At 41.7% G+C, this 27355-nt stretch overlaps 1 protein-coding gene across 5 annotated transcripts in view; it reads left to right on the forward strand.

Moving 5' to 3' along the window:
* The window catches only part of CENPF (centromere protein F), a 100397-nt gene extending 73554 nt beyond the window's left edge, over positions 1 to 26843 (forward strand). For all 5 annotated transcript variants that reach the window (XM_053208810.1, XM_015062885.3, XM_053208811.1 and 2 more), the window contains exons 12-20: positions 1714 to 5102; positions 6601 to 9453; positions 10950 to 11102; positions 13623 to 13799; positions 14142 to 14303; positions 17163 to 17325; positions 18570 to 19043; positions 20564 to 20742; positions 25859 to 26843. In XM_053208810.1, coding sequence (XP_053064785.1) covers positions 1714 to 5102; positions 6601 to 9453; positions 10950 to 11102; positions 13623 to 13799; positions 14142 to 14303; positions 17163 to 17325; positions 18570 to 19043; positions 20564 to 20742; positions 25859 to 26062 — 7754 coding nt within the window. In that variant the 3' untranslated portion in view covers positions 26063 to 26843. The remainder of the gene's footprint in view (positions 1 to 1713; positions 5103 to 6600; positions 9454 to 10949; positions 11103 to 13622; positions 13800 to 14141; positions 14304 to 17162; positions 17326 to 18569; positions 19044 to 20563; positions 20743 to 25858) is intronic.
* The last annotated feature ends 512 nt before the right edge of the window (positions 26844 to 27355 follow it).

The following is a 27355-nucleotide window of genomic DNA, read 5'->3' on the forward strand; positions in this document are numbered from 1 at the left end:
AGGGGCTGGGATGTGGGTAACATTGTTTCTCAATAGTACTCACTCAGAGGCCTTGAGAAGTACTGGCGTATAGCATCATTTATTCTTTTGTACTAAGCCTATGGATTTTGGCTAAAATGGTGGAAGAGTTATTCACTTTTCTGGAAAATGAGAATTATTCTGTAGTGAAGTAGGCTATTTACATTTCAGTGCTGCTCTTCTCAGAGCTTTCTTTCTTTCAATAAGCATTTCAGAAGGGAAAAAATACACATACACATAAACACATACAAAGGAAAAAAAGTTTCAAGTACTTAAGGAAATAACCCCTGGGAATGCAAGCTGGTGCAGCCACTCTGGAAAACAGTATTGGAGGTTCCTCAAAAAACTAAAAATAGAACTACCCTCCCACCCAGCAATTGCACTACTAGGCCTTTATCCAAGGGATACAGGTGTGCTGTTTCAAAGGGACACATGCACCCCCATGTTTATAGCAGCACTATCAACGATAGCCAAAGTATGGAAAGAGCCCAGATTTCCATCGATGGATGAATGGATAAAGAAGATGTGGTGTGTATATATATATATATATATATATATATATATATATATATATATGTATATATGTATACACACACACACACACACACACACACACACAATGGAGTATTATTGAGCAATCAAAAAGAATGGAATCTTGCCATTTGCAACTACGTGGATGGAACTGGAGGGTGTTAATCAAGCTAAGCGAAATTAGTCAGAGAAAGACAAAAATCATATGACTTCACTCATATGAGGACTTTCAGAGACAAAACAGATGAACATAAGGGAAGGGAAACAAAAATAATATAAAAACAGGGAGAGGGACAAAAACATAAGAGACTGTTAAATATGGAGAACAAACAGAGGGTTACTGGAGGGGTTGTGGGAGGGGGGATGGGCTAAATGGGTAAGGGGCACTTAAGCATCTACTCCTGAAATCATTGTTGCACTATATGCTAACTAATTTGGATGTAAATTAAAAAAAAAATTAAATTAAAAAAATAACCCCTTGCTGTTTTATGCAACAACACTTTATTAAGCTGCTTAGAAAGAAGATGAACAACCGTATTACATCCTTATAAGGACCATTTTCTCACTGTCTTTATACAATCTCAGATAATGATCAGGTGATCTACTTTCCAAACAATAATGCCAGTTTTTACAGGGCTTGAGAAGCTGTCTGTTTGGATTTTTTTTTTTAAGTTTATTTATTTATTTTTGAGAGAGAAAGAGAATCCCAGTCAGGCTCCATGCTGTTAGTGCAGATTCCAATGCAGAGATCCATCTCATGAACGGTGAGATCATGACCTGAGCCAAAATCAAGAGTTGGACACTTAACCAACTGAGCACCCAGGCACCCCATGTTTGGATTTTTTTTAGTAGTTTGGAATTCTTGTAGAATATTCATTAAAAACATGACAACTTAGGGGCGCCTGGGTGGCGCAGTCGGTTAAGCGTCCGACTTCAGCCAGGTCACGATCTCGCGGTCCGTGAGTTCGAGCCCCGCGTCAGGCTCTGGGCTGATGGCTCAGAGCCTGGAGCCTGTTTCTGATTCTGTGTCTCCCTCTCTCTCTGCCCCTCCCCCGTTCATGCTCTGTCTCTCTCTGTCCCAAAAATAAATAAATGTTGGAAAAAAAAAAAATTAAAAAAAAAACATGACAACTTAAACTTTTTTTTTTTTTTTTTTTTTAATAGCTAAGAATGCCTCTCAGGAAACCATGTTAAGGGATCTTCAAGAAAAAATCAATCAGCAAGAGAATTCCTTGACTTTAGAGAAACTGAAGCTTGCCTTGGCTGATCTGGAAAAGCAACGAGATTGTTCTCAAGACCTTTTGAAGAAAAGGGAGCATCACATTGAACAACTGAATGATAAGTTAAGCAAAATGGAGAAAGAGTCTGAAGCTTTACTGATTGCTTTAGAGTTAAAAAAGAAAGAATATGAAGAATTGAAAGAAGAGGAAACTCTGTTTGCTCGTTGGAAAAGTGAAAAAGAACAGCTTCTAAGTCAGCTGGAGTCAGAGAAGGGAAGCTTGCAGAGTAAACTTCATCACTTGGAAACTTGTCTCAAGACACAACAAATAAAAAGCCACGAATACAATGAGAAAGTAAGAACACTGGAGATGGAAAGCGAAAATCTGAATGTTGAGATCAGAAACCTTCACAATGTGATAGACAGCAAGACTGTGGAGGTGGAGACACATAAACAAGCTTACGTAGAACTACAACAGAAAGCCAAGCTCTCGGACCAGAAACATAAGAAGGAAGTAGAAAACATGTGCTTGAAAATATCTCAGCTTACCAGGCAAGTTGAAGATCTAGAGCACAAACTTCAGTTAGTGTCGAGTGAAGTAACAGACAGAGACCAGCGTTACCAGGACTTGCGTGCTGAATATGAGAGCCTTCGGGATCTGCTAAAATCCAAAGATGCTTCTCTGGTGACCAATGAAGCTCACCAAGGAAGTCTTTTGGCCTTTGAACAGCAGTCTGCAATGAATAATTCCTTTGCAAATATTCTTGGAGAACAAAGAAGCACACCTTCAGGAAGGAGCAAATGCCAGTTAGAAGCAGACCATAGCCCCAAAAGTTCAGCCAGCTTACAAAATCGAGTCATTTCTCTTGAGTTTTCATTAGAGTCTCAAAAGCAGATGAACTCAGATCTACAAAAGCAGTGTGAAGAGTTGGTGCAAATCAGAGGAGAAATAGAAGACAATCTCATCAAAGCAGAGCAGATGCATCAAAGTTTTGTGGCTGAAACAAGTCAACGCATTAGTAAGTTACAAGAAGACACTTCTGTTCATCAGAACGTATTTGCTGAAACTTTAGTTGCCCTGGAGAACAAGGAAAGAGAGTTCCAACTTTTGAATGAAAAATTAGAAACTGAGCAAGCAGAGATTCAAGAATTAAAAAAGAGCAACCATTTACTTCAAGAATCTCTAAAGGAGCTACAGCTTTTGTCTGAAAGCCTGAGCTCAGAGAAGAAGGAAATGAGTGCTGCCATTTCTCTAAACAGAAAAGAAATTGAAGAGCTGACCCAAGAGAATGAGACCCTCAAGGAAATTAATGCAACCTTAAGTCAAGAGAAGATTAACTTACTCCAAAAAAGTGAGAGTTTTTTAAACTGTATAGACGAAAGAGACAAAAGCATTTCAGAGTTATCCAATCAGTACCAGCAAGAAAGACTTATTTTACTACAAAGATGTGAAGAAACAGGACGTGCACTTGAGGATCTTAGTGAAAAATATAAAGCAGCTCAAGAAAAGAACTCTGAGTTAGAATGCTTGCTAAGTGAATGCACCAGTGCTTGTGAAAATAGAGAACATGAACTGGAGCACCTAAAGGAAGCATTTGCAAGGGAACACCAAGCATTTGTAACAAAATTAGCATTAGCCGAAGAAAGAAACCAGAATCTAATACTAGAGTTGGGGGCAGTGCAGCAAGATCTGAGATTGGAGATTGTGGATATCCAAAACAATTCCAAGAGCGAGGCGGATGGTTTAAAGCAAGAAATCATGACCTTAAAGGAAGAACAGAGTAAGATGCAAAAGGAACTTAATGCCTTATTACAAGAGAAAGAGCACCTGCTGACGTTAACGGAGATGAAACAAGAGCATCAGATTCTAGAATCAGAACCAATTAGCGACTCTATGAAAGGAGAGAGTGACATAAATGAATGCCATGTTCAGCTTCCGATGGATCTCCAAGTTGAACATCCCCCTCTAGACTGTTATAATGCACAGTTGGTACAGTCAGGAGCTAAGATGAGAAGGAGGGAATTCAAACTTCAGGAAAGTGAGAAGGAGAAGGAATGCCTACAGACAATTAGAGTAGAATTAGACACGGGAAACGTGCAACGAGACACTCAGTCCCAAGAACTTAGTGGCCCCGAAGACTGCGTCGTAGACACAGAAGGAAAGTACGTTTCTGGGCTTCATGAGTTTTCAAGTCAGAATGACAATGCGCATCTGCAGTGCTCTCTACAAACAGCAATGAGCAAGCTGAGTGAGCTAGAGAAAATGTGCGAAACACTGCAGGTCGAAAAGCTTGAGCTAATATCTGAGCTGAAAGACTCAAGATCTGAATGTATCACAGCAGCTAGTAAAATGGCAGAAGAGGTGGAGAAACTAGTAAATGAAGTTAAAATACTAAATGATGAACACGGTCTTCTCCAAGGCGAGTTAGTGAAAGAAACGGCAGAAGGTGAACTTGGTGAACAACAAAATGAGCAGAAATGTGCGTCCTTAAATCCTTTGAATGACAGTAATTGCTATGAGCACTTGACGCTCTCAAACAAAGAAGTTCAAATGCACTTTGCTGAATTACAAGAGAAACTCTCATCTTTACAAAGCGAACACAAAATTTTACACGATCAGCACTGTCAAATGAGCTCTAAGATGTCAGACCTACAGTCTTATGTGGACACATTAAAGGCTGAAAATTCGGTCTTGTCCACAAGTCTGAGAAACTTCCAAGGTGACTTGGTAAAGGAAGAGATGCCAGGACCCCAGGAAGGGCATTTTTTGTCATTGTCTTTCTCTCGTATGACTGACAGCCCTGGTCTTACAAGTTTGGGAGAATCCTCTTTTTGCAAAGATCTTTTAGACCAGACAGGGGAAACATCTCTTTTGAATAATTTGGTCGGGAATCTTTCAGCCAACCAGTGTAATGTAGAAGAAGGATCTTGCTGCAGTCTGGAGGAGGAGAATCTGACCAAGAAAGAGATTCTGTCCACCCCAGTGAAGAGTGTCGAAGAACTTGAGATCCTCTGTCAGATGTACCTGCAATCCCTCAAAAAGCTAGAGGACAAAATTGAAAGTCAGGAGATGATGAAAAATAAGGAAATTGAAGAGCTCGAGCAGTTACTAAGTTCTGAAAGGAAAGAGCTCGACTGTCTTAAGAAGCAGTATTTGTCAGAAAATGAACAGTGGCAACAGAAGCTGACAAGTGTGACCGTGGAGATGGAGTCCAAGTTGGCAGCAGAAAAGAAACAGACCGAACACCTGTCACTTGAGCTCGAAGTCGCCCGGCTTCAGCTACAAGGTCTGGACTTAAGTTCTCGGTCCTTGCTCTGCACCGACATAGAAGATGTAAGTACATGGGATTTACATGCCCTTTCTTTAGCTACATGCCCAGTAGGCACTCAGTAAATGTTTGTGTAATTGAAATCTACACTAAATTGAACTTAAAATATCTTTAGAGCTCCAGGGTATAAAAACAAAATATACCAAAGTTTGTTTTTGTTTTTAAAAACATTTTTTAATGCTTACTAATTTTTGAGACAGAGACAGAGCATGAGTGAGGGAGGGGCAGGCAGAGAGAGAGAGAGAGAGAGAGAATCTGAAGCAGGCATCAGGTTCTGAGCTGTCAGCACAGAGCCTGACGCGGGGCTCAAACTCACCGTGAGATCGTGACCTGACCAGACGCGCAACTGACTGAGCCACCCAAGAGCTTCTTGTATTTGTTCTTTAAACAAAGCACAACTTTAGGAAAATGAGTAAACCTGATTGTGGGGCAATGGCGGTGGTGGGGGGGGGGAAGATGTAAATTTCTGTAGTGATTCCACTTAAACATATATATGGGAAATTAATAAAGTTGTTTTTAAAAGTCTTCTGGAGAAAATTAATATTATAGAGTCAGAAAGTCATCTTCAGAACTTGTATGTGTTTTCACTTTTTTGTGAGTAATAAACCACACTTAAATATTAAATTAGAGCTAATGGATGACAATATGATAGGAATTTTATATTTTCTTACCCTTTTCAGACTGTTTTAATGTTACAGAGTTAAAGTCATAAAACTAAATGCAGGAGTTTATTACACATTACTGAATAATTTTCTTAACAATTTTCTCTGATGCAAATCTATGATTTGTTATCAGTCATTTAAAGAGCCATCTCTTTTGTTTTGGAATATGAAATCATTTAGTCATAACTTCGTCCTTTCTGGTCTACCAGCTAGCCTAGTAATGCTGTACGGTTGACAAGGCTCACCTGATTCCCTCAGTAGGGTAGGGAGGGCAGGTGGTGTGGTGGCCACCATAGTGGTCCTAGCAGCAGATCCCCATTTTACAGATGAGAAGATGGTGAAGTCCAGACATGTGATTTATCCAAGAATATAGATAGTGAGTGCTGGCTCTGTGGTTACGTCCTTGGGATGGGGGGGAGCTGTTCATGAAACCTCTCAGTGAAGGGTGTTGTAAAATGCTGAAGATGGAAGCTGAACATTTTATGAGGAATTTGTTAGCTCGCTGGTAATCACAAAAATAAATTTTATATTTAGGCTACCAAGAATATTTCTAGCAAGAAAAAAATTATGAAATTTAATTATGTTGCAATTTAGACCAAATAACTGATCTGAAGGGCTTATCTTCATGATAAATACCTTACCCAGTGCCTTGCCTGTGGCTAAACTTACCAAATGTTAAATTGCGTTGGATATTTGGATGGAGAGAGGAGAATGGGATGGGAAATATGTCATTTGAAGAAATGTGTGTAGCAGAGGCTAGACGCCAGTTTCTATAATAATTAAGCCTCCTTATTGTATATTCCTCCTGAAAAATAAAATGAATTCTCATTGTATATTACAGCTACAGGCTCTCCGGGGTGGAAATGACAGCTGTGACATTAAAGAGTCGGAAGAATGTACTTTGGAAACTAAAGAGAGCACACCAAAGCTTGACATTCACAAGATGTGTGAGAACGGTGTTCAGCAGGACCTCAGTCTAGAGATGGAGAAAGTAGCCGAGACAGGTGCAGCCCAATTCACAGGAGAATGGTCTAGGGAACAGTCTACAGAAACCAGTTACGAGACCCCAGTAGAAGACAAAACCCCAGGCTGTTCAGAACGCATTTCTCAATTGTCATCTTCTGACCCTAACGCTCTAGTACCGATGGATTTTCTGGAGAATCAGGTCTCCATTCAGAATCTCCAGCTGCAGGTTAGAGAGACATCAAATGAGAATTTGAGGTTACTTCACGTCGTAGAGCAACGTGACAAAAAAGTTGAAAGTTTGCTAAATGAAATAAAAGAGTTAGACTCAAAACTCGATTTACAGGAAGCACAACTAACCACCAAGACGGAAGCATGTATAGAATTAGAGAAAATAGTTGAGGAACTTAAGAAAGAAAAATCAAATTTAAGTAAAAGACTGAGATCCTTTTCTTGTGACAACCAGGAGTTACACCAGAGAGCAGAGAGTTTGGAAGTCCTCAGTTCTAATTTAGACGTAGGCACAGATAAATTTTCACATGAAGTTATTGAAGATAATGTAGCCAAGGTGAACAACTGGAGAGAGCGATTTCTTGATGTGGAAAATGAGCTAAAGAGGATCGAATCTGAGAAAGGTAGCATCAAGCATCACGCCCTCTCTGTGGAAGCTGCCTTAGAGACAGTTCAAACAGAGAAGCTATATTTAGAACAAGACAGTGAAAATAAGCAGAAAGTTATAGCCCGTCTTGAAGAAGAACTCTCTGTGGTCACCAGTGAGAGAAACCAGCTTCGTGGAGAATTAGATACTTTGTCAAAAGAAAATAAAGAATTGGATCTGATGTCTGAAAAGATGAAGCAGAAAATACAAGAACTTGAATCTCATCAAGGTGAATGTCTACAGCCCCCTGACGTGGCTGGAGCTGAGGTGAAGGATCAAACACAGGTCCTTCAGACGTTGCCCTCCAACGTAAGTGAACTGTTGGTAGAGAACGCTCGTCTCCAGGAGCAGCTGCAGAGTTTGGAAAAGGACTCACAGGCCCTATCTTTGGTAAAAAGTGAGCTGGAAATCCAAATCGAACAACTGAATGAAGAGAAAGAATCACTTGTGAGGGAATCCGAGAGCCTGCAGACCAGACTGAATGAATCGGAGCACGAAAAGCTGGCTGTTGCCAAGTCCTTGGAGAATGCGCTGATGGAGAAGGGTGAGGTTGCGGTGAGGCTGAGCTCAACGCAGGAGGAAGTGCACCAGCTAAGAAAAGGCATCGAGAAACTGAGGGTTCGCATTGAAGCTGATGAAAAGAAGCAGCTTCACGTCCTGGAGAAACTGAGAGCGAGCGAGCGTAAGACTGACTCACTTCAGGATAAAGTCGAGAACCTCGAAAGAGAACTGCAGATGTCAGAGGAAAACCAAGAGCTGGTGATTCTTGATGCTGAGAATTCCAAAGCAGAGGTGGAGACCCTGAAGGCACAGATGGAATTGATGGCCAAAAGCCTGAAAGATTTGGAAGTAGACCTTGTCACGGTAAGGTTCGAGAAAGAAAATCTGATGAAACAACTACAAGAAGAACAGGGTCAGTTATCTGAATTAGACGCATTACTCTCTTCGTGCAAAGGTCTGTTGGAAGAAAAGGAGAAAGAAAAAATACAGGTGAAAGAAGAATCCACAGCTGCAATGGAGATGCTCCAAACACAACTGAAAGAGCTAAATGAGGAAGTCACAGTCTTGTGTAATGACCAAGAAATCCAGAAGGTCAAAGAACAGAGTCTGGACTCCTCGGCACAAGAAATCCATCGGCTAAGAAACAGCATTGAAAAGCTGAAAGTCTGCCTCGAAGCCAATAAAAAGGAGCAGCTCCAGGTCTTAGGAAAACTGAAGGAAAGTGCACATTACACCGACCTGCTTAAGAGTAGAGTGGAGAGCCTTGAAAGAGAACTAGAGGCATCAGGGCAAGACCAAGAGCGTGTGAGTCTGGAGGCTGAGAATTCCAAAGCAGAGGTAGAGGCCCTAAAAGCAAAAATAGAGGAGATGGCCCAAAACCTGAGAGATTTGGAATTAGATCTTGTCCATATGAGGTCAGAAAAAGAAAATGTGACCAAAGAATTACAGAAAGAGCAAGGACGGGTATCTGAATTAGAAATACTCAATTCTTCATTTGAAAATCTGTTGCAAGAAAAAGAGCAAGAAAAAGTACAGATGAGAGAAGACTCTAAGATTGTCGTGGAGACGCTTCAAACACAGTTAAAAGAGCTAACTGAGAAATTGGCAGCTTTGTGTTGTGACCAAGACACCTGGAAGGCCCAAGAGCAGAATCTGAGCCGTCAAATAGATGCTCTTGAACACGAGAAGGCTCAGTTGCTACAAGGCCTTGACGAGGTCAAGAGCAGTTATGTTAGTTTGCAGTCTTCCGCCAATGGCCTCATTCAACAGGTAGGAGATGGCAAACGGAAGCTAGAGAAGAAGGATGAAGAAATCAGCAACCTGAAAAATCAGATTCAGGACCGAGAGCAGCTCATCTCTAAACTCTCCCAGGTGGAAGGAGAACAGCAGCTTTGGAAGAAGCAAAAAGGAGAACTGGAAGATATGATGGTAGGCTTGGAGCAGAAGGTCCAGATGCTGCAATCCAAAAATGATACTTTGCAGGACACCCTGGAAACACTGCAGCATTCTTACAAGGCTCTGGAGAAAGAGCTTGAGCTGACAAAAATGGAAAACGTGTCCTTTGTTGAAAAAGTAAGTGGCTTAATCTGTCTACGTTCGAATATGTAGCCATGAGGGAGGGAAACCACTGCGTGGATCATGTTTCCTCCTGGACATGTTCACAGTATTGGACCAGACTCTGCAAGGGTTTTTATGTTTGCGGGGCCTTGAACTTCGGGGACACTCAGTTGGCTCCAGCTGTAGTCACTCTTTGTTTTGGCACACATTTACATGGGGCATGTCTGTGGATTAGCCCAGCTTTTCCGTGTGGCAGCTGGACATGGGAGAAGCTTGGGGTTAGGCATACTTCTGGTTCTAATCATAGTTCACTTTCTTAGAGTAAGTACATCAGAGTACTAGTTTCCCAGTACCCAGCTGGGAGCTACTACCAAGGAGACTATAACCGATACTAGTTAGGCCCCTGCTCTGCCTTTTTGCCTTTATGAGAAGGTACTATTAAAGGTACTGATAGAGGGGTGCCTGGGTGGCTCAGTCAGTTAAGCGTCTGCCTTCGGTTCAGGTCATGATCTCTTGGCTCATGAGTCTGAGTTCCACGTCAGGTTCTGTGCTGACAGCTCAGAGCCTGGAGCCTGCTTCAGATTCTGTGTGTCCCTCTTTCTCTGCCCCTCTCCTACTCATTGCTCCGTCTCTCTCTGTCAAGAATAAATAAACATTTAAAAAAATTTTTTAAAAAAAGGTACTGATAGAATTGTAATAAACAGAACCCTCATGCCTCCCAGGGTAGGTCTGGGGGATTTTATGCTTTCAGCCTTCTTATATCTTCTCTTTGTGCAGCCTACTGTTCTGTTAGCTGATGGCTAAGGGGCAAGTGTGCCATCAGGGGCCTCAATTATTAATGAAAAATTAAGGTTTTGCCCTCTAGGCTTACGTACTGATCTAGGAAAGTGGTTGCTTCAAATTCAATTTTTATTGGACAACTATTAAAAGCAAAGAGGAGTGTCCAGAAAACGGGATCAATCATGACTCTGTAATATTTTTCAGGAATTTTAAGTTTTGATACAACTTGCAAGAGATGGCAGTTATGATAGAGCTAACTTGGCAAATTCTGCCAGTCCGTTTCAACGCTGAGGGGCAAGTGCAAATGATGGGGCTTTAACTGGTTTTAACTAATCATAGGCATGTTTCTTGAAGATTAGTATGGCATCGGAGGATCAGTGGAGATCCCAGAACTGATAAAAACATAAGACGCTACCTCATACAGTGGTCTCTAATGTTGACGTTTCATACAAATTAATACCCTTACGAGGGATTGTGAGACTTAGTGATGTTATCTTTCCTTGTCATTGCTCTCCTTATTGCTGTCTTTTTATTAAACCTTGGCCGAGAAAAGGTAAGCTTGCCAGTAGGATTTAAGGATGGTGGTTGAGTGGATTAGTAAAGGGAGGATTAGCCAGGTTCCATTTTGTTATTGAAGGTGAAAGGGAATGTTATGATGTGTTGGATCAGAATGATTAATTTGAGCAAAACCGACGACCCAAAGCAGATCCTAACGAAAGATGAAATTTCAGGTAAACACAATGACCGGGAAGGAAACTGAGCTGCAGAGGGAAATGCACGAGATGGCCCAGAAAACAGCAGAGTTGAAAGAAGAATTTATCGGGGAGAAAAATAGGCTGACTAGAGAGTTAACTGTAATGTCAGAAGAAATAAAGAGCAGCCAGGTAAGTTTCTCTGTGACAGGACGCTCTGATCATTCGGTGTGCGCAGTCTCCTTGTTTGTTTTTGTAAGACCTGCAACGTACCCAGCTCTTTTAGCTTTAAAAAAAATCCAGGCCGGCACTGATGTCCTGATCAGTCTTGAAGTCTGTCATCTTCACCCTCCAGCCCTGTCAGGAGCCCAGAACGAGCCCTGGGAGGCCTCGGAACGCATGAAAATGCCCATCACGGAGCCCAAATGTTTTTTCATAGAAGGCGACCCTTGTAACTCCATTAACTCACATCAGAAATAGATTTCATGCAGCTTTCAGCAGGTTTATCTGCTTTTCCAGCCTGCCTCGGATTAGGAGCCAGAATGTTGCTAGAGACAGATGCACTGATCTGCTAAGAACTAAAAAGTAATGGAAAGTCACAGTGAAATGTAAAGCTGGAGCAGTCTTGGGATGTTATTTTAGGGGAGGGTTAATGTGACAGATTTATAGCATCTGGGTCGCCATTCCCCACTGCTGTTTCCGTGGCAGACATTGCTGATTCGGTGCCCTCCATTTCTCCTGAATCTCTTAACGCCGAGTCCTAGGTCGCAGCCACCGTGCACATAGTGCCAGCAGATGCAGTGTGACACCTGCCTGCCAAACCTAGTTAAACGGTAAACACTCGTATATCCGTGTCGTCCTCGTGCATATTCATCCCCAGGTAGTACTTAGAAAAGGGGAACAAAACAAAGTTACGATCATGACCCCGAACAATTAGAAAAGGTTGAAGGGATGTTTGTGATAGTCTGTATACAGAGTTGGAGAAATCCGTACTTTAAATATGACATTTAATCTAATGCAAATCAAAAAGTTTTGGCATTTAATCTCAGGAGTTGACTCATGGAACTTTCTGGCAGTGCTGCGTGGAAGGAGTTTGTACGAATGCTATTTGAGTGCTGCACCTGCTGGAATTTCTTTGGTACTGAAGCAGCTTGGGAGTATCCCAACTATAGTGTTATTTGAACCTAGTTTATAGGCTCTACTAAAAGGAAAAGCTAGGTGTTTAGCCTCAAGTCCGTACCTATGAATGTGTCCGTTTGCAGTGGCTTTATGCATTCTGTAGTTAGTAAGTGCTCCTAAAGTCAGAGGGTTGCATGTTGAATATAATGGCTGTGGTTCCTGCACTCACAGAGCTTACAGTCTAGACACACAATAAATCACTAAATAGGAGATGTATAAGGCAATCGTAATCTGTCAAGTGCTATAAAGGAATCAGACAAGATTCTTGACTGAAGAATAGTTGGGAAGTGGGGTGTGTGGGGCTAGAGATCAACCTAATTTAGGTAGGGAGGTCAGAGAACGTCACCTGCATGATGAGGAGTCAGCTGTGAGAGGAACAGCACAGAGGAAGGAACCTTCTAGGTCTAGTGAGCAGTGTGGCTACATTCTGAGATTAGAAAAAGCTTCGTATTTTTTAGAAATTGAAAGGAAGCCATTATGAAATAGAAAATGATATGAAAAAAGACCAGAGAGAAATCCCAATACATGAGGCTGGAGTTTAAAGGGAAGATGTAGGGTGGATACATTAATTTGGCTAGTTCAGAATATAGGTAGTATTGCCAAATTATGGGAATTGTAGAAAATACAGTTGGAGAAGAGAAGGCAGTTTGGGGCTGAGCCCAGAGACCTGGCCTCTCAAGGTAAGATGGAGGAGGAGGGGCCAGCAAAGAGATGAGGAGCCATGATGAGGCCAGGGGAGTGTCTGTCCTGCCAGTGAGGAGTGGATGCTGTCTCGGGAGCATCACATGCTGCCCAGAGGTCAGATGAGGTGAAGAGTGCTCCTTAGATCTGCAACATGGAGGTTGACAAGGCCATGAAAAGCGATTTGAAGAGGAGGTGGGATAAGCCCACCAACAAGGGCTTGAGGAGTAAATGGAGATGAAGAAATGGGCACGGCATGTGTAGAAACACATGTGCAAACAGTCATTTGGGATCAGGCATGGAGAACACAGGTTCCTCCAGTGCTAGAGTTTTGCGTGTCATACGGTGAAGGGACAGAGGGGCAAAAATAGGGAGGGCATCTGGAAGGAAGCTGAAAGAACACGGAATTGAAGCTGGTCAAGGAGGAACATGTAAGTTTGGGGGGGGGGGGTGGGCTCGAGTGTCAAGGTGGGAATGGTAGGGCTCTGGGGATGAGGTCAACGGCTTATTGCAATGGAAGCACTTAAGTAAGTGAGCCTGGAAACCTGAGAGGGTACCGACCAGGGTGCTTGAGCTAAAGTTGAGTTCTCAGGGATTCTGTATTCCCTGTGGATGTGACCCTGCACGTGGTTGGTCTGGAGCAGAAGAAACTGTCATTGCAAGTAAAGTCACAATTTAAAATGAATAGGTCATGAAGGGTTGTGGCACTATTCTATAAAGATTTTGTCTGAGCTGTAAACTTTTTTTTTTTTTTTTTTTAATTTTAGTACTCAGTATTTCCTAAAGATCTATATAAGATCCATATCCAGGTTCCTAATTGCTCTCCCATGATTTTATTACTTTTCTCATTAGGGTCAATTGAGGGAGCTCATGCTAGAAAACAGTGAATTGAAGAAGAATTTGGATTGCGCACATAAGGACCAGATGGAAAAAGAGGAGAAAACGAGAGAAGAAATAGCTGAGTATCAGCTACGGCTTCAGGAAGCTGAAAAGAAACACCAGGCTTTGCTTCTGGATACAAACAAACAGGTAAAAACGTGGGTTTGGTTCCTGGAGGAGCTGGGGAGTGGTGCGTTGGCCATAGTAATGAGGCATGTTTTGCAAGAAGGTCCATTGATGTGCATTATTACGCAAGACAATCTTATGAAAGGTCCCCATCATATTACCTTCACTGTCTTCTCCAGATACTGTCCAGATCTTATTTTACGATGTGAGTTTTTAAAATCTATTTCTGTCTTGGAATAGAATAATAGGAGAATCCCAAGGACTATTTGAAATGGCCCTTGCGACAGCAATTTTCTTTTTCGTTTGTTTTCCTTATAATTTTTTTAAGCTGAGCCTCCTGGCTAAGGTGACGTTTTTCTGCCCTAGTATGAGACGGAAATCCAGACTTACCGAGAGAAGCTGACTTCCAGTGAAGAATGTCTGTGCTCGCAGAAGGCAGAGATGGAACTCTTGAAGTCCAGTAAAGAAGAACTCAATAATTCTTTGAAAGCTGCTACTCAGATGTTAGAAGAATTGAAGAAAACCAAGGTATGTTCATTTCTCATTACTTCATAACTTAGAAGATACATGAGGATAATGGTTGTTTTCATTGCATGGAATTAATGCTTTCATCCTGTTATCAAAATTTTTGGGGGGGCCCTGGGTGGCTCAGTCCGGGGCGCCTGGGTGGCTCAGTCGGTTAAGCGTCCAACTTCGGCTCAGGTCACGATCTCGTGGTCCGTGAGTTCGAGCCCCGCGTCGGGCTCTGTGCTGACTGCTCAGAGCCTGGAGCTTGTTTCAGATTCTGTGTCTCCCTCTCTCTCTGCCCCACCCCCGTTCATGCTCTGTCTCTGTCTCAAAAATAAATAAACGTTAAAAAAAAAAAATTTGTTTTTAAAAAATTTTTTTGTAGTCAAAAATAAAAGCATCATTTTTCTGCTGAGTTATTTTTATTTTTTTTTTTAAAGTTTACTTATTTTGAGAGAGAAAGTACAAGTGGGGGAGGGACCGAGGGAGAGGGAGAGAGAGAATCCCAAGTAGGCTCCGTGCTATCAGTGCAGAGCCTGATGCAGGGCTTGAACCCACGAACTGTGAACACCTGAGCCAACCTCAAGAGTTGGATGCTTAACTGATTGAGCCACCCAGTCTCCCTGCTGAGTTATTTTTAAAAGGCAGTGGATGGTCTGCAGTCTCACAGCTTGGATATACTTTATACATCGCTCAGTGAATCCTCCCAAACTAGAGGATGGTAAAGACTTTCTCAAGATGGATATGAAGATCAAGGTGATAGCCAATTGGGACAGGCCTCTCCAGCTATAGATAATAATCTGGTGGGTAATTCCGAAGTCTTGCTTCACTGGTCTCCAAGTTCACTGCCGTCACCAGCCCACTTTTCCCGTGCCTCATGCGGAGATCAAGGTGTGCCAGAGCACTTGGCCATACACACATATGTGTCCTTTCTCCTCTTTATCTCCACGCAAGGTTCCTTTACGAAAAAAAGAGGTGAACCAGTAGTCTTGGGATTGTTCAATTATAGTTGGTGCTACAGTAATCCTACTTGGAAAGAGAGGCTGTTTGATTCTTACAGATATTTTTCATAAGATGAATACCATCCAGGATGTATAATAATGAACTTGGAAGATAAATATCTACAAAGGTCTTTACGTAAAGGTGGTTTAAATTGTAAAAATTATGATACTGTATATTGAATATAGTCAAATAGAAAAGTAGGTGTAAACTTCACATTTGTTGCTCTTAAACAGTTCTCAAGGTGAAGGAAATACTGACAAAATACAAACTATTAACAGTCACAGTAACATTAACGGTCAGTCGTGTTCTGCTACTACAAAATGAGACATATTTAGTAATAGAGCTTCAGATTTACTTTTTATTTATTCACTTCCTTTTTTATTTTTATTTATTATTTATTTATTTATTTAATATGAAATTTATTGTCAAATTGGTTTCCATACAATACCCAGTGCTCATCCCAACAGGTGCCTCAATGCCCATCACCCACTCTCCCCTCCCTCCCACCCCCCATCAACCCTCAGTTTATTCTCAGTTTTTAAGAGTCTCTTATGGTTTGGCTCTCTCTCTCTCTCTCTAACATTTTTTTTCCTTCCGTTCCCCCATGGTCTTCTGTTAAGTTTCTCAGGATCCACATAAGAGTTTCACTTCCTTTTTTTAAAAAAATGGAGGTAAAATTGATATATGATGAGTTATTAGTTTCAGGTGTGCTTTCTAAAGCTTGTCTAATCTTTGACCGTCCTGTGGAGAATGTCTCTGCATACACATCATGTACAAAATGGCTTCTTGTTAGATGAGCCTATTCAGATGCATATAATTTTAATGAGGTACCAGTTAATGAGCACTGTTGAATTGGAATTAAATGGATCTGTAATCCAGTGATGGTTGGAATCAGAAATAGAAAATTCTGGAAGTGCGGATTTACTGCAACACTGCTAATACATTATTTCAAGATGACATAATATACCAAGAATGAAATCTACATGCAACATGAAATTGATGCTCAGGTTTTTTTTTTTTTAAATAGTTTGGTCTGCCTTTGTATGATCATGATTTCTTATTGGAAACTCTTGGAGCTAGTTTGTTTTAGAAGTCTTGCATTTTTTAGATATTACATAATACAGTGCATGTTATGGAGTATCCCAGCAGGGTCTGGGGTAATCTATCATAATCAGATTCATATTTCTGCAACAAGATGCATGACTATTCTCACAAGGTGGGATAAATAAAGACTATATAGAAGTACCTCTGTATCTTAAAATTTTCCTCTAAATCATTGTCAGAGCTTTTTTTTTGGAATTTGCAGATGTGGTTAAGGAACAGTGTGAACTACACTCCTGAGAAGTGTGTGATGCCATCAGTCTCTTACCATCCTATTCGCTTTCTGTTCGAGCAGCCGTAGAATTTAAATTTGTATTATGAGCCATAATATTCTTTGGCTTTCACTTGGCGTCACCAAAACAAATGCCATCTTGGGTATTGAAATTGTCAACAGCACAGACTACAGATGGAAACACGAGTCTATCCTCAAGAATTTTTGACCCACCAAACATATGTCCATTATCTCCCACCCTAACCCCCCAGGTGTGATTCCCATTGGACAAACCCTGTCGTGGGCTCCTTCCTCGGGCACTGTCTTAGGAACCAAGATTTATGCTTGCTGATACTCAGAAAGTGACAAAACCACAGTGTCTACTGGGGAGACCTAGGAAACTGAGTAGGGAAGATGAATTGTTTTATGCATCTTTAGATGTTTTATTTTGAACATCATAATACTTAAATTTATAATATATGGTTCTTAATGATATCTCATGATTATTTTCCCATATGCTCATCCGAAGAAATTCAAAGTTTTAAATTCAAGGTGTTGTTTTGTAGGCGGACAGTGTAAAATATACAGATCAGTTGAAGAAGGAAAATGAACGTTCGCAGGGGAAAATCAAGTTGTTGATCAAATCCTGCAAACAGCTGGAAGAGGAAAAGGAGATGTTACAGAACGAGCTGTCTCACCTTGAAGGCACACAAGAGAAACAGAAAACAGGTAGGTGTTAACTAGGCACATCCATCAGCCAAAACTCTTCCACTCGTGAAGTCACACACATGTGGCGTGTCGGCATGCAAGCGTTTTCAGTGCTCTGTCCTGCACCGCGTGCTGATTCTCAGCAGCTGCCATTTTCCAGTTCTGAATTTTGTGCTTGGCTTGGGGTCATGGGGTTAATAGGATTCCGAACGAAGTCTGCATATTGAAATGGAATCATTGCATGTTCTGTTCTATAAAACACAAACTGGCAGCACTTTTTGCTAATGAGCTATTGCAAAAAGAGTTTTTCACGTGCATGTCCATTTATGTAGTTGCTACGTCAGAGGCAGATTGACATTCTGAGCTGGCATTGGTGATTTAGCAACAGCTGATTCTGGTTGTCCTTGGCCCATCCTCGTGGGTCAACTAAATGGAAGGCTTAGGGGCTGTATGTTTGGGTGTGGAGGTAAAATAAAAAAGAAATGGCAACTGTCCTTGTGACTTTTCTGCACTCCTGTCTTCAGAGCAGAATGCTCTTACTGTGTGGAAAGATAATGGCAAGCATAGTATAAGGTGAGGGGCCCTTCTGGACCATAGCTGCACAGGGTGGGTGGGTGACCTTCCCTGCTGAGAAGAGTACTTGAAGTATATTGTAGATCCAGAGAGTTTTTCCAGTGGATTCAGTGCTAATAACCATGGCAGCTACAAATTGACCAAGATTCCCACCTCTGAAGCACTTGTCCATCAGAACCTCCACTTGCCCATCAGAACCAAGCACTGGTCCATCAGAACCTCCACTGCTTTAAAAAAAAAAAAAAAAAAACAAAGCTGTTTTGGACTTGTCTTGTCACTGACCTGCTTCTGGTTCCCAAAGCCATTACAACAGACTTCATATTCTTTACCAATTTTTATTGTTTGTTCACTTATGATGGAAAGAATGGGCAGGTGAAAATCGGGGATGTGCTAGATTAACTCATCTGATCTCATATGAACTACAAGATGGGTTGGCTGGAATACACATTTGAGATTTTGATAGATTTTATTTAAGCTATCCTAAGGAATGTCCTATAATCTACTAGACTTGTACCTTGGTATGATCCCTCCCAACAAGAGTTGTTTGACCTATGAGAACATATAGATATGTCTTCCCCCACCTTCTCTAAAAGAAAACCAAATAACGACTCTGAGGTTGTCGGCTTTACGATGCCCAGTGTCAACTAGAGAAGTGTCACGTGATGTACAGTGTGTCCCTTTACTTCGGACAGGTGCTGTTGTGGATTCTAATGTAGAGGAATTAATGGCTGAGATAAAAGAATTGAAAGAAACTCTTGAAGAGAAAAGCCAGGAGGCCGATGAATACTTGGACAAGTATTGTTCCCTGCTCATAAGCCATGAGAAGTTAGAGAAAGCCAAAGAGATGTTGGAGACACAAGTTGCTCGTCTGTGTTCACAGTCTAAACTTAATCTCCAGAGTTCTCCTTTGCTAAATGCAGTTGTTCCAGAATCCTCTCCAGCCCCTTCTGCTACTGAAAAGAAGTTATCATCCAGCCAAAATAAAGCCCCAGGCAAAAGGCAAAGGTCCATTGGGATTCCAGAAGATGGAGGGGGCGCAGCGCCTTCTACCCCAGAGACGTTTTCTAAAAAGAGTAGGAAAGCCCGCAGAAGTGGTATTCACCCCTCCGAGGATGCCAAACACACTGAGTTTGAGCCAGAGGGACTTCCAGAAGTTGTAAAGAAAGGTATGCGTCATTTAAAAGCAAAATTATTTGTGTTCTTTTGAAATTCCAAATAAAAATTCACATACGAAAAGACAGAAGAAGCATTTATGTTTTAGTTTGTTGCATGACAATACTAATTGACCTTCAGAAGCAATAGTCCACCTTTAAATTGCTAAGGTATGTTTTGTTTTGTTTTGTTTTGTTTTGTTTGTTCGTTTTCCTGCATGAGGAAAGGACTAAGATCTAATTACTCATGTTACAGTACAAAATGTGCTAATAGATTTGAAGAATGACTATTCAAAGCTTGTTCGGGATTTGATATTCCTGGGCTGAAAATTCCCCAAATCAAGGGCACCCTTCAAGCCTTTTTTTTTTTTTTCCCCTGTTAGTCCTCGTCTCATCCAGGTAGGAGGTGAACTGGGGGATGTGCCTCTTGGCTGGAGCTGCTCAGCACTTGTTTTTTTGTTTGTTTGTTTGTTTAAACTCAGTGATCTTCAGAGTGTGGGCCAGGGACTGGGGCCAGTCTAGGAACTGTGTGTTACTGGTCCATGGCAAAAAAAAGTAATGTTCAGAAATCAATAGTAAGAGTTTAAAAATGTTCATAACAATTTGACATTGTTGCCACATGCAGGCATGTCGTGAATGTGAGTTCTCCCTTGGCTCATTCTTACTTGGTTATACAGGAGTATCATTCCACAGCAAGTTGGAAATTACCCCCATGCCTTTCCCTCAAAAAATTATCAACACTAATTCTTTGCCCTAGATGATTTGAGGGACACCGTTCTGAGTAACTCTGGCTCTCAGGAAATCTGGCCCCCAAATAATTCGTTATATCTTCCTCATTCCTGTTTTTTATTTGTAGTGAAAGGGTTAAAAACAAAAGCAAATAGTTGCTTTAGTCAGCCATTAATGCCGCTCTGGAGGGTGTGCGCCATGCCCATTGGGACTGAGTTTCTCTTCCTCACCTCAGGTCACGTCCATTGCCACTATGGAGGGAGACAATGTGAGCAGACTGCGAAATCACTCTTTGGGAGTCGGCTGTCTCCTCCCACCCAGTCTCTACATGGGAGTGGGCACCTGTGGAGCAGTGGCTCTTACCATTTGACCTTCTCTTGTTTTAAGCAAGAGTCGGCCTTTTTTTTTCCTTTCCTTTTCTTTCCATTTTACCCCCCTTTTTGTCTCCAATCCAAATGTTATGGAAAGGCTTGCTCGTGTGTTCTTCAGATCTTAGAGGAATGTGAGTTAAGACATCCACATGAGAAGAAGAGGAAGCAGGAAATACATTTTTTGTTTAATGTTATTTCCCCTTCTTTTTCCATTGTGTTTTCCTGTGTGTCTGGGAAGAGAACACCTGCCCACTACTTATTTGATTTGGGGGTTCCCAGGGCAGCTGTGAAGTTAATCCATTGTCCATTGTGGCTAGCAGAAAGTGTTTTTGGAGTTACTTTTATGTTTGTTGAAACTTTACTTGATACATATCGTTTCCCTTGTAGATAGAATTGGACCTAGCAGTGTTGACAGTCAGCATTTTTTGCCCGTAGGGTTCGCTGATATCCCAACGGGAAAGACAAGCCCGTATGTCCTTCGGAGAACAACCATGCCAACTCGGACCAGCCCCCGCCTCGCTGCCCAGAAGTTAACACCATCCCCACTAAGCCTCAACAAAGAAAATCATACCGAGACCTCCAAACCAACAGCTGGTGGCAGCAGATCACAAAAGGTAAACTCCGGCGAACACGTCTCCACCCTTCCAAATCCAGGAAGTTACAGTGTTTTCTGGGCAAGGGTCTGACACAGCACCCCCTGACCCAGGAGCTCTTTAAAGCCTGGCCTTCTTTCTCCACGTGCTAGAAGTAAGCCAGGCCTGAGGACGGTAGGGAGCGGACCAGGGGATAAACATTACATTATCCTGCGGCTGCAGTCTCATCCTTGATCCGACAGGCCCCTTACAGTTTGACGGAAAATGTTAAATAATGAGAAATTGTCGATCAGAACTCAAAGGATTTTGTAAGCAAGGTTCGAGCTGTACGTTAAAGGAATTGAAAGGTAGTCTTTCTTTTGACCACAGGCATTGGTCATTGCTTATTTCACACTTTTCCCTCTAATTCATTGCCCCATGCCCCGGCTGCCAATTCTTTTTTATTTTTCTTCTTTCTTTTTTACTCCTTTACTTTACAAAAAGCAAGTATTTCAGTAGACCTCTAAAGAAAGGGTCTCTGTTGACACATCTGTCTATTTTGATTGTTGAGGGTGGGACGACGATTTTAGTGACCTCTGTGCACCTGGCAAACGGCCCAGTAAATGTCATTTAAAGCATCGAGAATATTCACTTTGCAGATCTTTGTTCCATTATTCTATAAGGAATACTAGCACTTATGTACGCAAAGTATATGCATTTTATTGCACTCATAGTAAGTGGTATGATAGAAGAAAGAAGAAAGTAAGGTTCACAAAGATCTAACCTGCCCAGAGTTAATGCTTACTGTCTCTCACCTCCACGGTCTTGCTCTTTTCCCCAGCGTTACTCAAACAAGAGGTCGCAGGAACGTTGCTGGAATAGTTCTAAGAATTCTAAAATTTTGTGATTTTACTTGCTTGCTAGAGTTTGAGTAACTATGCAGTGTGATTACCTTGACCCAGCAAACAAAGCTTTGAAAGTGTAGGAACCCCTATCTGTGTAATGTAATAATTCTTTAAGTGACTAGGCCTGCTCCTCATCAGGATTTTAGATACCAAAATACAAAGACATTGGTGATTAGGTGCATCAAAACAAGAACATATTTGTAAATGTTACGTTGATATATAAGAGCTGTGAGCCTTAAGGAATGTATACCTGGTGTTAAGTTTTTTCATGACTTACATACTAAATAATTTTTATTATTAATTATTAATAATTTTATTATTAATTATTTATTAATAATTTTATTAATTCAGAGGTAAGGAAGAAAGGTCTAGCATTTTCTTTCACTCATCAAAATGAGCCCATCTGTTACCCGTATTAGAAATATTGACCATTTTGTGCAAATCCGCACCCCTCCGGCCCCCAGCCCCTGGCCCTTCTCTCTTTCTTTCTTTTTCTCACACATTCACTTTCGGATCTAGCTTTTGAATGCTGGGAACAACAAAACACTGATAAGTCTTGACTTTCCAGTGACCATAAGAACAGCTTCTTTTCCATAAAGTAACCAGTACCCATGGAAAGGGAAGTTTCCAAGCTTGACCAAAGCTTTCAACCACAAGACAAGTCCTGACCTGCGGTACAGGTTTAGGCTCTGGGGCGGGCTGTGCTACTTCCCTCACTGGGTGGCTGACTGGGAGCCCGTCCTCACTCCTCGTACATGCTAACGTCCATTCCTGCTTGTCTCACACCTTTGGTGATCAAGTGAAGTACTTAGCTGTCTGGCTCTCTCAAACCAGAAAATCTTTTTTTTTTTTTTTTTTTTTAATGTTTATTTAGTTTTGAGAGAGAGACAGAGTGTGAGCAGGGGAGGGGCAGAGAGGGAGGGAGACACAGAATCTGAAGCAGGTTCCGGGGCTCTGAGTTGTCAGCACAGAACCCAACACGGGGCTCGAATCCATGAACCGTGAGATCATGACCTGAGCGGAAGTCAGACGCTTAACTGACTGAGCCACCCAGACGCCCCCCTTAAAACAGAAAATCTTGACACATACGTAGCACCCTGTACTTTCACTGGTTTAAGGTGGCTCACTTTATCATAATTACTTGTTAAATATCTGCCTTCTGAGTTGCAGGAGGAGTACTGTGAGGTCCCTGATTATGACTATAGCTTACCTGTGTCCTCATGTCTAATACAATGTCTGACACTGAACAGATTATTTGTTGAATGACTGGGGCTGTTCGTCTTGTCCTGAAGCGATTACGATAATAGATGTTTAAACGTATGTTAGGAAACCATCTCATGAAATCACCACATGGGTCATTTTTTTCCTTCTTTTATGAGGAATTGATGGAAAAGCAGTTTACGTGGGGGGTTCAGACTTATTATCTAGGAACAAGAGCTCTGCACACTAGGGGGCCTGCTTTCCACACCACTGTTGAGTCTGCAGAGTACAGAGTAGTAACCATGGTTTCCTGCAGATTTGTGTTCGATGCATCGGCTACAGGCTGCAGTTGGCTCCAGCAGTTATGAATCGCTAAGCAATTTTGCCCACTTGTGCAAACGAATGGGGGTGGTTCCTCTTGAGAGGAGGTTATAGGAGACTTCGTGGTTAGATGCAAACTCTTCAAAACGCAGCCTATTGATTTTTAATTTAATTCAGCATTTTCTCAGTCGCCTTGTAAAAATGCTTGCCTCATCTGTTAAGGGTATTTCATCATTCAGTTTGAATGAATAGAGCCAAGGTATCCTTTCCTAAAGCTGTTGCTTAGAAACTCAGGATTATGAGCCCTTGCCTGAAGTGACTGGCTGAAGGTCTGAGACAGACAATTCCCTAGGTCATTCAGCAGGACCTTTAGTGACATCTGTCAGGACCTTTAGGGAAATCTGTCAGGTTTAGTGCAGAGTAGGTGAGGATCATTTTCTGTTATGTCTCTGGGTTGAACGAGCCCAGGAGCTCCTTGCTTGCTGGGGATAAGCGAGTCACAATTGTGGACTTGGTCTGAACCCGGGGTTGGTGGTCAGTTCCAGAGGACCTGCCCCTAAATTGTAGAGGGTGATGGTGATCAGTATAGTGGGGCCCTGCGTTCCTTCCTATGAATGAGGTTCACTTTCACTGCACCATCTGCATAGTCGCCCTCTGGCCACTGTGGCTGCAGACATAGTTTGTAAGACAGTCCAGGTTGGGGTGCACTTAATAGTTTAGACACTTGGTGAATTAGACCTCATCTACTTATATAGACAAGTCTGAGACCAACCCGCCAACATGAGGATCAACTTCACAGTTTAAACTGATCATAGACTATAATTTCCTCAGCTCAGTATCAGAGAAATTGAGTCTAGAGGGGGAACCCAAGGGATAGACTTGGGCTATTTAATTGGGATTAAAAAAGAGTTTTATTGGGTCCCTGGGTGGCTCAGTTGGTTAAGTGTCCAGCTTCGGCTCAGGTCATGATCTCATGGTTTGTGGGTTCGAGCCCTGCTTCGGGCTCTGTGTTGACAGCTCAGCGCCTGGAGCCTGTTTCAGATTCTGTGTCTCCCTCTCTCTCTGCCCCTCCCCCGTTCATGCTCGCTCACTCTCTCTCTCTCTCTCAAAAATAAATAAATATTTAAAAAAAGTTTTACTAACTCAAATATTCTTTTCCCAATGTGAGTGATCCCTCTCTGTCTCTTTTTGTTTTAAACAGTGAATCTGAAGAGCTGACTTTCCTGCGTCAGATGGGTTCAAGGGAAATGCCTGTCTTTTGTATCACTTTCTATTAAAAAAAAAAAGTACCAGTAAAACTCTGTTTTTTTCCTTCAACTTTCCATGGATGGTAATTTTCCACTAAGTCCTGCTCCTTAGAGGCTGCTCTTTTTTAAGTGTCCTGCATTTAATCTGAGAGGCAAGCTTTCCAGGGATTTGATCTGTTGGCCAGATTTACTATGTTTTCTGTAATGAAAAGTATTTAGCTGCCTTTTAAAACCACATACTTCCTATGGAAAGAATATAAATGGGGAAATAATTTCCACTCTTCTTTCTTTCTGCTTCAGAAGGAGCTCACTGGAGTCCATTGCCGTCTATCAATAGCTTCTCCCTGTGGAGAGCAAACATGAGTCGCCCTTGTCAAGAGCGCCCTTCCTCTTTTCCTTGTGAAGATCTTTCCACTTGGGTCCTCCACTCCTGCCTTTAACTTTGGTTAAATGAAGCTTTTCTATGCTCTATCCGTCCTGCTCCCCTTTCTCTTTTCTGACCCCATATCTTTAGTCACAACTGCATAAACCTCAAAAAATCTGAACTCTATCAGCTACCCTGCCCTCTTGTCTGTTTCTTAAAAGTCTCACATTTCCTGAGATCACTCTTTCTCTTAAAAGGCAGGACATCAGAAAGGGGAGTTACTCTTTCTGGACTTTATTATTTATTCTACTATAATCCAAATTCAATATGGACACAAAACAAAAACGTAAGGAGAATGTTAAAATGATGACATAGGAGGAACATGTTTTAGGTCCTTTAAATGTTGTAAATAGAGGTGCCTGGGTGGCTCAATCGGTTGAGTGTCTGAGTCTTGATTTCGGCTCAGGTCATGATCTCACGGTCGTGGGATCGAGCCCTGCACCAGGCGCTGAGTGTGGAGCTTGCTTAAGATTCTTTCTCTCCTTCTGCCCCTTCCTGGTTCGTGTGCATACGCGTGTGTGTGCGTGCACACATACTCTCTCTCTCTCTCTCTCACAAACACACACACACACACACACACACACACACGTTGTAAATAAAGCGTAATCCCTATGAAGGTAGTCTTACTCATTGGAATCACAGTCACTTGAATGATAGCAGGGGCTCAGGGTAAATGAAAGCTGATTTGTATCATCACTCAGGCATATATTGAATGTTTGACAGGTAGTCAAGCATATTCTGGGCACTAGGGTTACAATGGCAAGGAGGACAGGCTTGGCCTTCAAAAAGCTTGCCTTCTGATCTGAGAAGGTCATGCTAACTTTGGGAGTGAACCTTTGGCCATCAGAGGTGTCAAGGAAAGCTCCCAAGGTGACTTAACCAAGTTCATGTCCGATATCCTCCTTGTTTCTTCCCAGTGAGGAAGAAATACTAAAGCCGTGTATAACACCTACAGAAGAAGGATTGAATTTAAAATTTGGTGACATAAGCACTTTAATTTTCATGTTGTAGGATTGTGAATATGATTTAAATCTCTAACAAAGATGCTTTGTTTGTTATAGGTCAAGGTTGCTCAGCAAAGCCCAGTGGATTCAGGCTCCACCTTCCGAGAACCCACCACGAGATCACTCTCGGTCAGTAACCTTCCTGAGAGGAGTTCAGCTGACAGCCCCAGGGAGGGCCTGAGGGCCAAGCGAGGCCGGCTTGCCCCCAGCCCGGAAGCTATCCCCGAGTCCAAGAGCAGCGAGAACTGCAGGGTCCAGTAGAAGCGACCTTGTGTGTCAGGACCTTGGATGGTGGCAGTATTTGAGTAGAAGGCAGTGACCCTGCAGGGGCTTTTCTTTAGTTAGGGAGCACATTATCTGTGGGAAGAAAACATTTCCTTATGAATCGAAATATATTGTACTCTTTAGCTCTCCCGTGTAGAAGTATTGGAAATGTTTGGAAGCACTGATCACCAATTCATCATTGATACTCTTCTTCAGTAGTGTAAAGGGTGCTGGATAAAGCTCTTTGGTGCTGTTACGATTAGACGGCAAGCACCTTGTAACAACTTTTGTTTGCATGTGGATTTTACCCTAAGGGAATTCAAAATACAGCTTATACTTCCAACGAACAGCTCCCAGGGAAATGTAAACTTTTGCTTTGTGATATTTCCCATGTATAGAGTTAGGCAGGAAATAATTTTAGATCAAGAATTTCTTTTAGCCAAGTGAAATGAAGGAAAATCACGCACACATATACATATGTGGATGTACATAAGGTGGGTGTGTTCATGCTTAGCTTCCAGTGTGTTTTCTAAATGTTTGCCAATATAACCTGTACATACTTGTGTGTGGGGGTGACGGGGGTTGTGTGTTCATTTCCAGTTGGCCTGGTCGCAGGCTCCGAGATGCGGTATGTCAAAGTTTTCTGTCATTGTACTGTTTCTTTTTCAGACCAATTTGTTGCACTTCTTTAGTATACGTTCTCATCAATAGTGATCTTGTATTAAAATAGAGCATTTTTTGTCCTAATAAAAAAAATCACTCTTGGTTTCTGTAAAAATGATTTCTAAATAGAAATGCATTATGAACATTGGTGCTGTATCTTGCTGACTTCTGCAGCCTCTTATAAAAAGTAAAAGAGTCTTAACAAATGATAACTAGTACATTTAGCGAACATACTCAGTTATGTTAAAAGACATGATTTGGAATGTGGGTCATGAAGATTTACAGGATTTCTCTAGGAATAATGTGTCCAGCCAGTGCCTGGTACATTGTGTACCCATCAAACTGCATCAGCAAAGATATACAAATATGTGGTATTTTCCAGCTCCTTTATTGATGATAGCATTTGAAAATATGCAGGCATTATGAGCCATAGCAAATCCAAAAACTTTGGAACAAGTCCCTTTGTCTTTGAGTCAGGGTAAAAAAGTTTTCAAGGACATGAACTAGTAAAAGATAATTTGCTCTTGACTTTCAGTTCAAACTGATGTGTAAACCTTGACGAACACTATCATTTATATATTAAAACTGGCCTTTGGAAGGTGGCCTCTGTTATTGGATAATGCTTTG

Source organism: Acinonyx jubatus, chromosome E4 (assembly GCF_027475565.1).
Source record: "Acinonyx jubatus isolate Ajub_Pintada_27869175 chromosome E4, VMU_Ajub_asm_v1.0, whole genome shotgun sequence".
NCBI classification, from domain to species: Eukaryota; Metazoa; Chordata; class Mammalia; order Carnivora; family Felidae; genus Acinonyx; species Acinonyx jubatus.